The sequence below is a fragment of the Myotis daubentonii genome, chromosome 13 (assembly GCF_963259705.1).
Source record: "Myotis daubentonii chromosome 13, mMyoDau2.1, whole genome shotgun sequence".
NCBI classification, from domain to species: Eukaryota; Metazoa; Chordata; class Mammalia; order Chiroptera; family Vespertilionidae; genus Myotis; species Myotis daubentonii.
Genome location: NC_081852.1, coordinates 45,045,001 through 45,061,084, shown reverse-complemented (window position 1 = coordinate 45,061,084; position 16,084 = coordinate 45,045,001). Strand labels below are relative to the sequence as shown.

The window sequence follows — 16,084 nt, the reverse complement described above, 5'->3', positions numbered from 1 at the left end:
CTGTGCCCTCCGCAGCCTCATGGCCCCAGTTCCTTTCAAGGTGCACAAATTCGTACATTGAGCCCCTAGTATTGTAATAACCATGTACAGTGCCAGGTGGGTAGTTGAAATAAGGAAGGACCTCTTTATGAAATACATGATTGTCTAAGCCCTGTGCTGTACATCTAAAACTAATATAAAATAATACTGAATGTAAACTGTAATTGAGAAGAGTCTGTAGAGTGTGCTCTGCTACACTGCATGTGGATTAATGCAAATTAGCTCATTAGTTATTGGTAAATCAGGGGATAATGTCAGTATAAAGTAGATGTTCTTAAAAAGGTCCAAACATGTCAATGTAAAGCAATCAGGAGTGAGCTTTCTCATAATTAAAAAGAAGGCTTAGCAATATATAAAGATCTTAAGGAAAACAGCTAAAGATCTATAGACATGCCTCTTTTTGGTGCAAGTAACGGCTGGTTAAATGACTCAAAGTACCTATAGTTTCCCCTAAATGTAGCTCTCTGAGGAAGCTGAGAGTGCTCATGAGGATGCCATGAAAACATTTTCTCTCTGTTAAAAACATCATAATTGCCTGGCCAGGTAGCTCAGTTGGTTGAGTGTTGTCCCATATACCAAAAAGGCTGTGTGTTCGATCCCCAGTTGGGATGCATATGGGAGGCAGCCGAGAAATCTCTCTCTCTCTCTCTCTCTCTCTCTCTCTCTCTCTCTCTCTCTCTCTCCTTCTCTCTCTAAAATCAATGAAAAATATCCTCAGGTGAGGTTTACAAAACAAACATAATTGATAAATATGCCTATATCTTACATCAAATTTTTGTATTGGAAACAAGTGCCCCCAAAGGAGGAAAGGGAGGCCCTGAACTAATTGTGATGCTGGGAACAGTTGCCAGCAGAGACTTTGCAGTGCTACTGTTTTTATTGCCATTGTTTATTATCTTAAAGTTATTCAAGTTTAATAATCGGTTACAACTCTTTCCCATAAGTCTTGTTATTTTTATTGCACAATTTTGTGGAACTTGAAGTTTTCAGAAACAAATATAGGTATAGCAGAACTGCCTATTCTCTGAAGGGAAAGATCTCTATTCAACATTTTTCAAACTTTAGTATGCGTATGAGAATCACCTGGGTAGCTCATTAAAAATGCAGATTCTTAGCCCTAGTCGGTTTGGCTCAGTGGATGGAGCATCGGCCAGTGGACCCAAGGGTCCCAGGTTCGATTCTGGTCAAGGGCATGTACCTTGGTTGCAGGCTCCCCTCCGGTCTGGGCGCATACAGGAGGCAACCAATCGATGTGTTTCTCTCACATCGATATTTCTCTCTGTCTTTCCCTCTCTCTTTCACTCTCTCTCTAAATCAATGGAAAATATCCTCAGGTGAGGATTTTTTTTAAAAAAGAAGCAGATTCTTGGAATCCACCTTGAGTCTGATTATGTATGTAAGGTGAGGCAAAGCATCTACAGTTTACAAGTGGACCATGTGTCTCCCAGACCTTTTACCTATACAGCAACCTGACAGCAGTGGTGGTCAGATTCTAGTCCAGCATGAAGTGGCCCACATTTGAGTCAGTCTTCCCCTTGGCATTCCCGCTCACCTTGATGGTGATGTGCCCACGGACATTTTCCATTTCTCCCAGCATGGCTGACATCAAGGAGGATTTCCCAGAGCCCACCGTGCCCACCACAGCCACCAACTGGCCCGGCATGATGTCCAGGTTCACACTGAAAGAGAGAAGTTTATTTGAAGGAGATGAGGGGATTTATTCAAGAGGAGTTCAGGCCCCTTCTCAGACTCTCTATGGGAAGTCTGGTATTTGGAGATTTTCTCTCAAGACTGGAAAATTAGTCTTTGGTATACAAGACTCCATAGTGCTTCTTTAATTATTTATTTTGAAGCTCTAAGAGCCTAGAGCGTGAGTCCTAATGTATTCAACTTGCCTATGAGCTGTTTGTCCCAACCTTGGGTTTCCACTGGAAAGATTCTCTTAGAACCAACATGGTGCCATTGAGCAAGACCCCAGTGGGAGCCTGGAGACCTGAGTTCAAGCCCCAGCTTTGTCTCTGCCCAGCTGTGTGACCTTGAAATGTCACGTCCTCTGAACTCTCATTTCTAAACTAGTGGTCTTGGGCTAGGTTATTGTTTCCCAAACTTCACTCTTCAGTGAGACTAGCCATCAATGGAACACCTGTTGAAAGCACAGACTGCTGCCCGCTCCCCAGAGACATGGCTGTGTCTGGCTGGGGAGACATCCACACTGGGCTAGACTCCTAGAAACTCTGTGTGTTGGCCCTATGGTTTGAGTTCCTGGAATATTAGAACCTCAGAAACTTGTTCATAGTCTTTCCGAAGCTGCCCATTGAGCTGAACTTGTTCTAGGCTTATATTAGCAAAGAGGGAGCTGTGTCCAGTCCTCTCTCTGCAAAGAGAGGCTTTCAGGCTGGGAGGGTTCAGGGGAGGAGTTTCTGGCCTGACACATCCTGGGGCAAGCTCCAGAGTCCATGTTCAAGGCTGTGGAAATAGCAAAGAAGGGTGGAAAGGCCTAACAGTAGCAGGGAGATGAGAAGGGGTGCCCGGTTGTGAAGAAAAAAAGGACGGCCGGCTCAGGCTCCCGGTGTGTTGTGTGTGCTGAGCTGGTAGATGGCTGGGTGTTCTGTTACACGTAGTGCTTAAGAAACACATTACATGCAACGCTGTGGCCAGAAGGGGTTGGCTCAGGGCAGAGAAGGCGGCTGCAGCGTGGAATGTAGGGATGGGTTATTTAGTTGTAAAACTCCAGACCTGAAATGGAATCTTATAGAAAAAGTTCCCATTGTTCACTCTGGGGAAGGAATGCCAATGTTCTTAATTACATTCTTAAGTGAATGAATGAACGTAAATTGAGTTCATGTTCTTGTGTATATCCTCTACCATACCCGGAGACCCAGGGCACCTGCCCGCCTGCAGCCACAGTCTGCAGAACAAATGCCTTCAGGGTTCTCAGCTGGACGTGTGTGGTCCCACAGCAGGAGAGCAGGTTGGCAGGTGCATTCAAGAGCAAAGAGGCCCAGGATCTTTGCTGTCCGCTCATCCTGGCAGCGGCTGAGCCTGCACTGCTATCTAACTGAACATGTGCACACAGCTCGCCTTCCCATGTGTTCTGTTAGATGGAATTTTCCAATCACAGGACAGGTAAGGAGAATCGTAAAGAACATCAGGATGGAAAGGAGGCAACTCACTCTCGAATTGTGACTTCCGTCTCCTGGTCCCAGGTAAAGGAGGCCTCAGAAAACTGCACAACTTTGTCTGTTGAGGAGAAGGCCCTGCTTTTAGTCAGATGTAGGTCCCCACCTGCCTGTCTGCCTGTCTGCCTTTCAGCCCTCACGTGTCCCTCTCCGCTTCCTCCAGCAGATCCCCAGATCTCTGTCCTGTGGGGCTCCTACGCTAGCAAAAGCTCCTGGGGTAGACCAGAAGTTGCCTGTATACCAAGTCCTTTCTGATTCAGGAGTCCCAGGCCTGTTTTGAGCCTGGATTTCAAACCTACAGACTCTCTGGGTACATTTCCAGGCCCTGTCGCCCAGTCTCCTGGTACAAATTCCACCCACAATATATACATATCCAGCTACTCCCTACCCTGGATTCCACCCCGACTGCTCGCTCTGGCCAGGAATGCCCTCCCACCGTTAAACCTGTGCTTTCCTTCACTCCAGCCTACCTTACCCCTCCCCAGACTCAGCTCCGCGCTGACTTCTGCCCTCTAGATCCTTTGCAGGATTCCCTGCTTATCCTCAGAACAGCTAGCTGGCTTAAATTTGTTTAGCAATCTGGCCAAGCAAGCTGTTCTAAGTGAAAACACAATTAAGTAAAAACAGTACACTTATATGCAAATGTAGGTCCAAGATAAGTCCCCTCACTCTCCCTTTCAATCGATTTGCTACTGCTGAGCCCTTGTATTTCAGAGTTCTGGTGCCAGCACTGTGAATAAGTTTGGGAAACAACTTCCAAGTTCATTTACCAAAATGAGAGTCATGTCGAATGGCCGATGTGTCCAAGTCATCCCCTCCCAAGTACTTCTCCAGCCGTTCCAAGGAAACACTGGCCTGGAACACAACGCATCTCAAGAGTAAAACATCCAATGACAGGCACAAGCAGGGAGAGGACTGTGACTGTCGTCAGCCCTGGTTGTGGAAGGAGACAGTCAATCTGCCAGGCTTCGTGCCCATAATTTGCCACTTGCCCCTGGAACCTCCTGACCCGCACTACAGATGCGGCCTCGCCTCAACCCTGGGAGCCAGCCCGTCCTTCTGGACAGAGATAAATAAATGCTCTATTTCAATCCTTCAGAAAACTGAGGAGAGCGGGGCAGGGAGAGGGAGGCAACTCTACTGCTCTCTCTCCAATTTGTACCTGGTTCCAGAAACTGTCTCGCCTTTCTCTAAGATAAAACGCTAACTTCTCTCTGGTTCTGGCAACTAGGTCCCTGGCGTGCTCTCCTTTAACTGAGTCCGTGCCTCAAGGACCCGTTCAGTGGCCTAAGGGAGCCACTACTGGGACTCTGTCGGGGAACTGGCCAGGGCGCACTGTGACACAGGCCACGTAGGTTGAGCTTCAATTGCAACTGATGTGTGTGTTGGCAGGACACCCAGTGGTCCCCCTGGAACATGAGACATTGGGAAGATTTCCGGGAGCTTTGCAAGGATGTTTCTCACACACACACACACACCCTCACACCCCCCACTCCCCGCCGTCTGCCAGGGAGGCTGTCAGGAGGTGGTTTCTCGCCACCACCTGGGCTCTGATGAAGTGAGGCTTTCTGCTTTGCCCTCTCCTTAGGGTGCCACCACAGACTATAAAACTGCTTGACGGCTGCAGGGACCAGCTCCTCAGAAACAGAACACCCCCCTCCCCCCACCTCCAAGTGCATTGTCCTCTGGCCCCTTTTGTCTCAGTGCCATCTTGTGGGACAGGGAAATGTAGGGAGCTGGCGCTTTTGCTCTCGCTATCTACGTAATAAACTCAGTCCAAAAAGAGCATGTTGTTTCTTTACCGGCCATACCTGCCAGCTTTTCTTAATGCCATCTAGGACAGGGAGGCCTTCTCCTAAACCCCAGCCTTTTTTGGCCTGAGCGGTCTGAAGTCAGCCACCTCTGAGAGGAACACAGATCACCACACTCTGTCAGCCTGGCTGCCTCGCCTGCCCTGTGGTCTTCCCTCTGAGGTCTGGTCCATCCCAGTGACCAGGCTCAGTTTTCAGGACCCAGGGCTCCTTCCTGAACCCCAAACTCATTTTCTGATGGCTAAGGCTCCCAAATTGCCTCTGGTCTTACCGTTAGATGGCTCATACAGAGAGAGGGTATTTTTCCTTCCTTCGTTCCATAGTTCCCTGATGCTATATAAATACCTCAGGAGCCTTGGGGAAATGTGTGGAAACTAAGTTGGGAAAAGGGCTTAGGAATGTTCCAGGTACACGGGGTTAATGACTGCACTGCCTCCCTGTGAGGCAGATGAGAATCCTCACTTTATAGTCAGATAAATGGGCTCAGAGAGCTTGTGATTTTACTAAGATCAAACCATCCTTCTTTAGAGATCAAACAAATCTGTCTGGTTGAAAGTTTGCCAGCAGAAGCTGGAAATGAGATATGATAGACTGGTCATTCTAGACTCTAAGGCTTTTACTCAGAGGCCATCAGTTAGCAGTGAAAGTTCCTACCTGGAGCAGCGAGGAGATCATCATGGGAAACATACCCAGGGGGAAGCGTAGGATATTGAAGAGGGTGATGGAGGTGAAGGCCTTTTTTGCATCCAAAATATTATTGCTGTCCACCAGGACATAAACTGAAAATGTGATGACAGATACCTGGAAAAGCAAGGTCATGAACAATTTATTCCTAAAAGGGCTCCGGAACACAGTCGATCAGAGTTGAAGGAATCTTAAGGATCATCTCAACCATCCCATGTTACACATGAGAAAGCTGAGCCCAGAAGAAGAGGAAATATCTTTAAAAAAAAAAAAAAAAAAAAGGAATGCTTCACGAATTTGTATGCCATCCTTGCGCAGGGGCCATGTTAATCTTCTCTGTGTCGTTCCAATTTTAGTATGTGTGCTGCCGGAGCGAGCACGAGAGGAAATATCTTGCCTGAGTCATAAAGTCAATTAATGGCATTGCTGGGACTAGAACTTGGCTCCTATATCAGTGTTTCTTCCTCTATTGACCCACATGGCCTCCCTGAGAAGACAAGAGGCCCTCCTTTGCAAACCATTCCTGGACACCCTGGCAACTTGCTCTGGGCCCCCAGACCACCAAACTATACACAAGGGTGAAACTAGAGTTGGGCATGAGATAGTATAGGGAGTTGAGCAGGGGGCGGGGGGGGGGGGCAGAGTTTGGACTTCCTGGTGCGACCTAGAGGTTCTGGGAAGTCTATCTAGGACAGACTTTCTTCCTCAGGAAGCTGACCCGCCCATCGACTGTCACTCACCAGGATTGGAGTTAAGTATAAGAGGAACATTATCATCGACTGCATCTGCCCAAAGGTGAGCAGATTCTTGAGCTCTTTCTTCCGAATGTCATTGACTTGGTTTTTGAATGAAGGTTCCCAGGCAAAATATTTCAGGATCTAATAGGATAGAAAAGAACACAGCTCACACTGTTGCCCCAAAGGACACTGGTATCTCATCTACCCAGGTGTTAGGACATGGCCCCCAAAATTTGGGGAGGGGGCAGAAATCCAGATTATAAAGTTTGATTACAGAAACATAGCTTATATTTGTTGACAACCTACTATGTACAAACATGTTATAGACGTTATTTTACTTAATCTTTGTAACAATCTAAGGGTGACCAACTGTCCCAGTTTGCCCGGGACTAAGAGCTGCCCAGTACACAAGGCTTTTGGTGCTAATCCTGGAAAATCCTGGGCAAACTAGGAAGAGTTAGTCTCCTACTTTTGTAGAATTATTTTATTCATTTTTTTACGTTAAGGAAACAAGTTGAGAGAGGCTAAGTAACTTGCTCAACCTCACCAATTAGCTGGTAATAGAGGTAAAACTCAAAACCAGGTCTGTTCATTTTGCCACATTAGCAGGAAGGCATATCAGAGCCCTTTGTGGAGACATATCAGGGCATTAGAAGGGGCTTCCATTGCACTTTCAAGAACTTTGGGTGTAAAATCCATGAATTCAAAACAACATATATATTTTAAAAACACCTCATTGGTCACCTTTAGAAGATGAAATGCATTATTTTGAAAGTTGGTAAATAGAGGAAAGAAAAGAAGCATTTATCCTTTCTATCCTATATAAATTTTATTTTAGGATAATTCCTTTTTATAGAATTTCAGCTAACCAATGCCAAAGGAATAATAGAATTAAAATATCACCCCTTTGTAACTCCTAATGAAATAATAGATCAAGGCAATGACAATGGGTTTTCAACCTTAGCTGCATATTAGAATCACTTAGGGAGCTTTTGAAATATAATATATGCCTGGAGCTTACCTCTAGAGAGTCTAATTTAAATGATTTGAAGTAGGGCCCAAGCCTCAGTGAGTTTTAAAAACTGACTGAGGGATCAAAACATGCTGTCTGGGCCACAAATCAGTGCTCCAGGTGCAAGGGTGGCAGGACATTTAATAAGGATGAATATGGACTGACAGGGGTCACTGTTGTAGATTAAAAGCACTACCAACTAAATGCCCTATGTGGATATTCTTTGGATCCTTATTCAAACTCCACAACAGTTGCCCTAGCCAGTTTGGTTCAGTGGATAGAGTGTTGGCCTGTGGACTGAAAGGTCCCGGGTTCGATTCTGGTTCAGGGAACATCCCTGGGTTGCGGCTCAATCCCCAGTAGGGGGCATGAAGGAGGCAGCGATCAATGATTCTCTCTCATCATTGATGTTTCTATCTCTCTCTCCCTTCCTCTCTGAAATCAATAAAAATACAATTTTTTAAAAAAACAAGTCTTTCTATTAGAAATATATAGAAAGTATTTACTAGTGAAACAACAAGATAATCTGAGATTTGTTTTTAAAATAATTCAGCAGAGCATGAAGTGAAGAATGGGGTTATAGATGAAGCTAGTTAGGTCATGCTAATTATTGCTGGAGCTGGCTGATGCCCATGGGGATTGATTGTATCATTTTATGCACAATCAACAATGTAATGTAAAACAAAACAAACCACTTATGGTAAATAAATAGAAATTAAGGTACAAATGAGGCCCTGAGAGGGGTACTAGGAGAAGAAACAGGAGACTGCTCATTTCACGACTGTATCACATGGCACACGGTAGGGAATCAAATATTGAAAGATGGATTGAATGGAGGGGTGAAGAGAGGCAGCATGTATTGATTCTGGCCTTGCAGACTTTTGATGTCACAGGACACCCCACAGGCCTAGAAGTAGGAGTCCACAGCCTCTACCAGGTTTGTTAAGACCAAGACCTGCCGTCATTGCACATAGAGAAGGGCCAGCTATACCCTCAGCTTCTCACCTTGATTCCATTGAGAATCTCATTCATAATCTTCAAACGTTTGTCTTTCTTATTCATATTTTTTGCCTGCCAGGAAAAAGTAAAACAAAAATAAAACACACTTCCATGTGAAAGGGTCCAGATTTGCTGTAGATGCAGACGGTAGGTCTTGGTGGCACTTGTGGCTGGCAAGAATTTGAGGTGCCAAGTGATGGAATGTGTCTCTCCCACTCTCTTTGCCCACTCTGCCCCTGCCACACCCACCTTCTTTCTGATCCTTGAACATGCCAAGCTTATGTCTGCCCCCAAAGCATTGGCCTAACTATTCTCTCGTCCCAGGTTTTTTCTCAAGGCTTGCTCCTTCATGGTCAGGCTTGTGTTGTTCAGAGCTCAGCTCAAATATCCCCTCCTCACAGAGGCCTTTCCTGACCCCGTAATCTAAAACAACTACCCACTCACTTGCTATCACATCACCCTATTCAATTCTCTGCAGAGTACTTGTCATGACCTGATATTTTTTTCTTTGCTTTTGTTTGTTTATGGCTTGACTCTCCACCCCAAGTAGAATGTAAACTCTACTAGAACAAGAGCCTGTCTACTTGCTGTTGTGTTCCCAGAAAAGCAATATGTACAATAAATATTATCAAAATAATTTGTAACTAAATGAATTCAAAATGAATGAATAAATCATGTACACCATGGAGTCCACACACTTCACTTATGATTTCTGGCAGCACTAAGGACCGCCTACCAAGTGATAGCAAGGTTGGTTGCTAGGATTTAGGCTTAAAGTTTGAGTCACTCGGTGAATGCTCTGTGTGGTTGGTGTGTATTGCTATGATGAAGAAACAGGGCCAATAATCACTGTTCTAAGAAGAGCCCAGTGGAGCATGGTGGAAGAGATAATTATGTTCAGGGTCTCTGGGCAGCTCTTCTCTAGCCAATCAGGCTTGTTCCTGTAACAATGAAGGAAGATAGCGTATATAAACCCTAAGAGTGGTTAGAACATAAAAAGGGGAGATAGAAAAAACCAAGTTCATTTGGGATGGTGGAAGTCTTCCATCAGCTTTGCTCTGTCCACACTCCCACCAAGAGTTAGAATAAAATAAGCAAAAGACTTTAGACTTCGAATAAAGTGTATATATCCATAGGGTGCTCTGCTTGTTTACCTGAATAGCCTTATTCTTGGTGGCGATTACCCCATTAACTGGGATTAGGAGCAACATCACCCCAACACCCGCTAATACTGAGGGTCCCAGCTCTATCCATAGGAAGTAGATGGATAACACAATCTGTAGAACATTTGACCACAGCAGGTGGATGAAGTTGGTCACGTCCATGAGCTTCTGGGCATCCACAGACATCAGGTTCACTGTTTCCCCAACGGTGTACAGCTTCCTCGCCCGGTTGGATAGGTTCAGTGCCTAAAGATAAAGATTGACTTGGGACCCATGGACAAGGCCAAGGATACTGGGAAGTAAAAGGGGAACTCAGGAAGTGAGAACACGGCAAAAGGATGGGCTCCATGTAGACACAACATTTTCAAGGGGCTGTGCCTTCTTGCCTCCAAATTTCACACACCGTGTTCTCTCATTCTTGACTATGCTTTCCTGTTATTCTCACCTTCTCCAAACCCACACCTCCCCACACTTTTTTGCTCAGAAAATTCCTATTTATTCTTTAGGGTCAGCTTAGATAGAACATATTCTGAGAAGACTTCACTGACTTTCAAGCTTGGGTTTGATACCCCCCCACCCCCACCCGTGTACTCTTATAACATCTTGTGCTTACCTCTTTCATTCATCACCCTGAGCTGTAATTGTTTTGTTTTTTTCTATTTCCCCACCAGATATAAATTCTGTGAGGACAAGGACTACATCTGTCCATTTCACTACTGTATCACATGCCACAGGGTAGGGAACCAAATATTGAAAGATGGATTGAATGGAGGGGTGAAGAGAGGCAGCATGTATTGATTCTGGCCTTGCAGACTTTTGATGTGGCAATGTCATTTGGAGCCATACTCTAATGAGGAGGTTGCAACCATTCCAAAGAAGGGCAGAGATCTTAGAATGGGGAGGAAAGCTGTGGGGTTCACACATTAGAAGAAAAATGACTAGTTTCTTGTCAGAAATTTGCAATGTCTAGATACCTGAATCTTATAGTATGGGCCTCCTGTTTGTTCTCATGTTAAAGAGATCAGAAGGCTGATCCCCATAGTTCTGTCACTTACAAGGAGTTCTGGCACTTTAGAGTTAGAGGTGGATTCTCAAACCAGCTTGCACTATGCTCACCAGTCACCATCTTCCTGGAAGAAGGAAAGCTTTCTTCTAATTCCCACAAAGATAGTGTATGGGCTACGAGTGGCCCTAGATTTTCAACCCCAATATTTCTCCTAGAAATTCTACTGTCATCTTAATCCACCAATACATTCTTCTTAGGAACATACCAGGATTCTTGGTTATACAGTAAAAAAGAGGGAAATTTCCTAAAATGTTAAGCTACTAAAGTTCTAGAGAAATCAGTCCACTTCTATGCTTCCCCTTCGGTATGGAAAAGAAAAGTAACATCTAATTACCCTTCAAGATAATCACTATACTTTTCTTTTTTCAGTAAATCTCAATGAAGTGGAAAAGTCATTGATTTAGTCCAAATAGCCCTTGTCTGGGGACAGGTCTTGGCTATGTGACTATACGCATTGCATAGCACTAAGCCTTATTTCTCTGTAAAATAAGGATAATGCAATTATTTCACAGGGCTATGGATTGATAACGAATCTTAAAAATGTCTCTTGACATTTCATAAATGAAGCATTGGCTAAACATAGGAAATTAGTCTGTTTTAAATTCTATTTTATTAGCAATATTTATTTGTCTCACTAAGAGCTCTGTTTTATAAATTCCTTTTAGATAGTAACAGTTGCAAAACCTGGAATATATTAAGAATCAAAATAGTGGGAATGAATGATCACAATTGTAAAAATGTACATTTGTAGAAATGGCTGAGACAGCCTAGTTAGTGACCTTATATCCTGCAAACCAGCAGAAATCTAGTATCTTCAGAGGGAATAAGGTGACTAAAACACTGATTTGTGAGGCGGCAAATGCCAGTGTGAGGGTTTCTGGGAGTCCCAAGGACTTGATCAGACTTTTAACCCAAAGACATCTGGATTACTTGTCTGGGTGTCTTGACGAGTCAACATCTACTGAGGGAATAAAAAGACACATTGGCGTCGTAAGAGAGGAAAGAAAAGGAGAAACCCAGGGACTGCCATGGAGAAATCAATGATGGAACTCTCTAGTGGTGAAAGAATACCAGGAAGAAAAGGCAACTGTTAGATGTTCTGGCCTACAACCATTCCTATCTCCTCATGCATGAATTCTCTCCTTGGGCTTATCGTCAATGCTCATAACTATTATAGTTCCTTTTCTTTCTTTTTATTTATTTCTTCTTTATTGAGATACAATGAACTCTATTTTCATTTTTAAGGGACAAAATGAGACTTCACCTTAGTATCTAGGATATAAGAAAAATACAGTTAAAACGTTAAAAGCAGCACATCAGAGGGAAGATGAACAAAACCATCATAAGGAGATGGAAAAGCTCCCAGGTCTGCAGAACTCAGAAGGCAGAGTGAACATATTTTTTAAAAAAAAAGAAGAAAAAAAAAAGAGTCAGGCAGAGGAGGGGTTAGTCAGCCACTAAAGATTTAGAAAAAGAAGTCTCTAAGCAAAAGTGGGTCTACTCTGGAGGGATAAAGCCCTGGTCCACAGAGCATTCTAGCCTATGGCAAAATTGCAGTTTGAGATGGATGCCCAGGCCTTACGAATGCTGTTTCATGTAGTATTGCATTTAAATGTTGGTGGTTTTAAGAGTCTGCCCTTGGCCTGCTTCGTTCTGACTTTAAATTCTTTCCCAAGACGTTTTCACCTTGTTGAGAGGTAGGAAGAAGAAGAGGTTTGCAAGGCTGAAAAGGCAGGTCCTGGGCAGAGAACAGCTTGCCAATTTTCCCCTGGATTGCATCTCCCCCTCCTCCCAGATACCTATATCTATGTACACACATTTCATATTTTAATTTCCAAAGAAACATTAAATAAGGCTGTATAGCTAGTCAAAATCAAGAGTTAAGGCCAGTTATCATTTTCACCAAATTTCACTCCATCTTGGAATACTAGTAAGTGCTCACGTTTACTAAGGGGGCTTTCTTTGGTGATACCCAACACAGTCCACTTACCTTTTTATATACGGAGGCCATGATGGTTGTCCGTACATTTACGCCCAGCGTGAAGCACAATTGAAAGTAATACTGAAGGCAGAAAGACTGGAGGAGGGCCACAACGAAGAAAAGGATTGAATAGAGATACCCAATCCACACATAGGCGTCACGGTCATTTGCGAAGGAGATCAGCAATCTGCCAGATCAAAACCGAGTAAGTGATGGCCGCCAAGCCTCCGAGGGCTCCACACTCCTCGCGCACAGCCAGCTACCCTCCCCTCCCCTGTAGGTGACAAAGTGACCAGAACCGCCCGATGCTCTTGGAAGATGGGGTGCCACAATCATGCTAGTGCTCTTGCTTTGGTTTGAAGATGAGCAGGAGGAGCTTAGGTTGGATGACCCATGGCTATGAGACAGGATTATGGATGATGTACAGAGCTTTGTCCCTGTCTCCCTCCAGCCCTTGGTATAAATCGACTTGTGGGACAAATCGATTTGCTCCTAGACAAGGCAAGCCTGGAAGGAATTAGGACATGTATCCAGAATGAGTTAGAAGGGCTTCCCCTGGAGGATCGTTCATTCACAGTTCCGGGCAGATTGTTAGGTCTTGTCATGATTGACCTGAACCTCCCATGGAAGGCTAAGACTGTGGAGCAATGAGGTTACAGGCACGAGGTACAAGGCTCTCCTGGGATATGCTGCCCACCTCTTGGCTGTGGCTCAACCCATAGAAGTTTTGTTTAACAAGAAAGAACACCTAACAAGTATCTGGCTTCCAGGGGGACAAGGGGAGGGAAGGGAGAGTTGGAATGGAGGGAAACATGACAAAGAGGGAGGCTAAAGAACATATCTTAGATTTGGAAAGCTCCCTTGCACCCTTCCTGAACACAACACTGTACGATGGAAGAAAATTGTGAGCATTTTTTTAAAATGAAAATTTAATGGCCTGGCCGGCATGGCTCAGTGTTTGAGCATCGACCTATGAACCAGGAGGTCAGTTTGATTCCCAGTCAGGGCACACGCCTGGGTTGCAAGGTCGATCTCCAGGTGGGGGAGTGTAGGAGGCAGCCGATCAATGATTCTCTCTCACCATTGATGTTTCTCTCTCTCTTCCTCTCTGATATCAATAAAAAAAATTTTTTTTAATGATAAGTTCCTGCTGCAGACACAGGGGCAAAAGGGAGAGTGGTAGAGGAGGCGCCGAGACAGCGCTGGGCTGAGACTCACTTCAGCAGCTGTGGGTTCAGAAATGTGAGCGTGTCGTACACCAGTTTCAGCAGGAATGACTTCAGGAGTATGCCATAGAAGGTTTTGAAGAGGGTCTTGACCAACCAGGACTTAGGAAAGTCTTCTGCAGTCCCAGACTTCTTCTTTTTCTTTTTAGCCTCTTCCTAGGTACAACACCAAACAGCAACAGTGTCCCCAGAGCTGCGAGTGTAGGTTCTGTCCTGCACTGACAGCTCCAGGGCAGAGCCCTGAGCCCTGTCGCCTTCTTGTACAGGTTTGGTGACGCACAGTGACTCTCAATAAGTATTTTCAAGTTAAAAAAAAAGCCAACGAATTAACTGCCAATGCTAAATTCCACTAAGGTACAAATTCTAGAATGCTAAGGTATTATTTTATTCTATCTTTCTATTTGAAAAAAACATTTTATTAGCCCTAGCCAGATTGGCTCAGTGGATAGAGTGTTGGCCTGTGGACCGAAGGGTCCCGGGTTTGATTCTGGTCAAGGGCATGTACTTCAGTTGCAGGCTCCTCCCTGGCCCGACCCTAGTCAGGGGCGTGCAGGGGGCAACCAATCGATGTGTTTCTCTCACTTTGATGTTTCTTGCTATCTTTCCCTCTCTCTTCTACTCTCTCTGAAATCAATGGAAAAATATCCTCGGGTGAGGATTAAACAAACAAACAAATAAACAAACATTTATTATAGAAAATTTCAAATATACCCCAAAGGAAAGCAAATAGTGCATCATACCCCTATGTTTCCATCACTAAGGTATTCTTAGTGTTGTGACTATAAATAATAATATAAAATACACTGCAAAGTATAAATGATGTAAAAAATGTGAGAACAGAATCACCATGACACAGACGTCCTCTTGCCTGAGACATACAACACATTCACACAGACCCTCGTGGAAAAGTTACCAGGACAAGGACATCTTGGCTTTGACTCTGGTTCTTGTTCAGCCCGTGCAGCTTGGTCCCAGAGTTCCTCTGGGCTTTCTGCTGCCGTCTCTGCAGTGCCCGCCTGGCCTTCGGCAGCTCCCCGGCCATGTGTGTTTCAAATTTGCCGACTAGCACCTTGGTTTTACTCTGTTCATCCACATCCCAGACATCTTCGAGCGTCAGAGGCTGCTTGTAGCCTTTCAGAACAATGCTAGAATGAGATGAGCCAGAGGCTGAGACCTTACAGGCTGGGTCAGAAGCTGTCTCCTGGAAGCCTCTATCAAAGCCCACGCCCCAGTTCTGGGATGGAGGGCCAGAAGAACGAGACTTCTCCCTTGCTCCACTACTCCATCTCCTGACCCTTTAATCTTGACAGAAGAGTGAGGAAACAGGAAAGGGACACAGAAGGTGGTAGAAGATGAAGAGAAGAGAAGAGAAGAGAAGAGAAGAGAAGAGAAGAGAAGAGAAGAGAAGAGAAGAGAAGAGAAGAGAAGAGAAGAGAAGAGAAGAGAAGGGGAGGGGAGGGGCTTTACTGAATTAAGAGCCAAAAGGGCATCACCTCCCCCTGCTCCTGCTCCTTCCTCCTCAACACTGGCTGCCTCTTTGCTGCTCTGGCATCTCCTGCAGGGGCCTCCATGATGCTCTTAAGGAACTGAGCAGATCTGGAGGCCACCTCCATATTGTCTCCCTAGGTCAGAGCTCCTCAACCTAGGATTTGAGAAAGGGATAGAAAACAAATTATGTCTTTATTTTTAAAAGCTTGTAACTGATATTTAGCTTTTCCTTCTAATATGAGTAAAGGCAGCCAACCAGAGTTGTAAAAAGGAGTACCTGTGCCTTTGTCCCTGGGAGAAATCACAGATGTTTTCATAGCTCATTTACACTCATCACTATGGTGAAACTATGGTCACTGTTAGACCTATCACTAGATCTTGTTATTTAATGCATTAATCAAGAAGCACTTGATTTCCACATCGCACATTTGGTCTTTAAAAAAATACTTAGATAACCATATTTCAATATATTTGTTTTCCTTAATAACCTTTGTCTTTTGTTTTATTCATTGAAAACATTACCTGGGTGTTACCAGACAAAAGAGTCTATGGAACTACAAAGGACAAGAATGCCTGCTCCAGGTCCTCTGGGAGCCCAGGACAACTAATTCATCCCTTGCCCTCCAAATCTGCACCTCACTGCCTGCCCCCACATTCCCCTGCTCCTATTCTACTGCCTCCTTTTCTTATAGCCCTTCC

General features: G+C 44.6%; 1 protein-coding gene and 1 non-coding gene across 3 annotated transcripts in view; both read right to left on the bottom strand.

The window, feature by feature from the left end:
* ABCC2 (ATP binding cassette subfamily C member 2) overlaps positions 1-16,084 on the bottom strand; it is a 64,448-nt gene that overhangs the window by 29,304 nt on the left and 19,060 nt on the right. For both annotated transcript variants that reach the window (XM_059661039.1, XM_059661040.1), the window contains 10 exons: positions 14,811-15,042; positions 13,890-14,053; positions 12,681-12,858; positions 9,616-9,870; positions 8,468-8,533; positions 6,454-6,591; positions 5,684-5,830; positions 3,989-4,073; positions 3,213-3,279; positions 1,592-1,718 (listed from right to left, as the gene is read on the bottom strand). In XM_059661039.1, the coding sequence (XP_059517022.1) occupies positions 1,592-1,718; positions 3,213-3,279; positions 3,989-4,073; positions 5,684-5,830; positions 6,454-6,591; positions 8,468-8,533; positions 9,616-9,870; positions 12,681-12,858; positions 13,890-14,053; positions 14,811-15,042 (1,459 nt within the window). The remainder of the gene's footprint in view (positions 1-1,591; positions 1,719-3,212; positions 3,280-3,988; positions 4,074-5,683; positions 5,831-6,453; positions 6,592-8,467; positions 8,534-9,615; positions 9,871-12,680; positions 12,859-13,889; positions 14,054-14,810; positions 15,043-16,084) is intronic.
* On the bottom strand, positions 5,987-6,093 carry LOC132215081 (U6 spliceosomal RNA). The gene has a single exon (XR_009448436.1). It is a non-coding gene; the product is annotated as a U6 spliceosomal RNA (small nuclear RNA).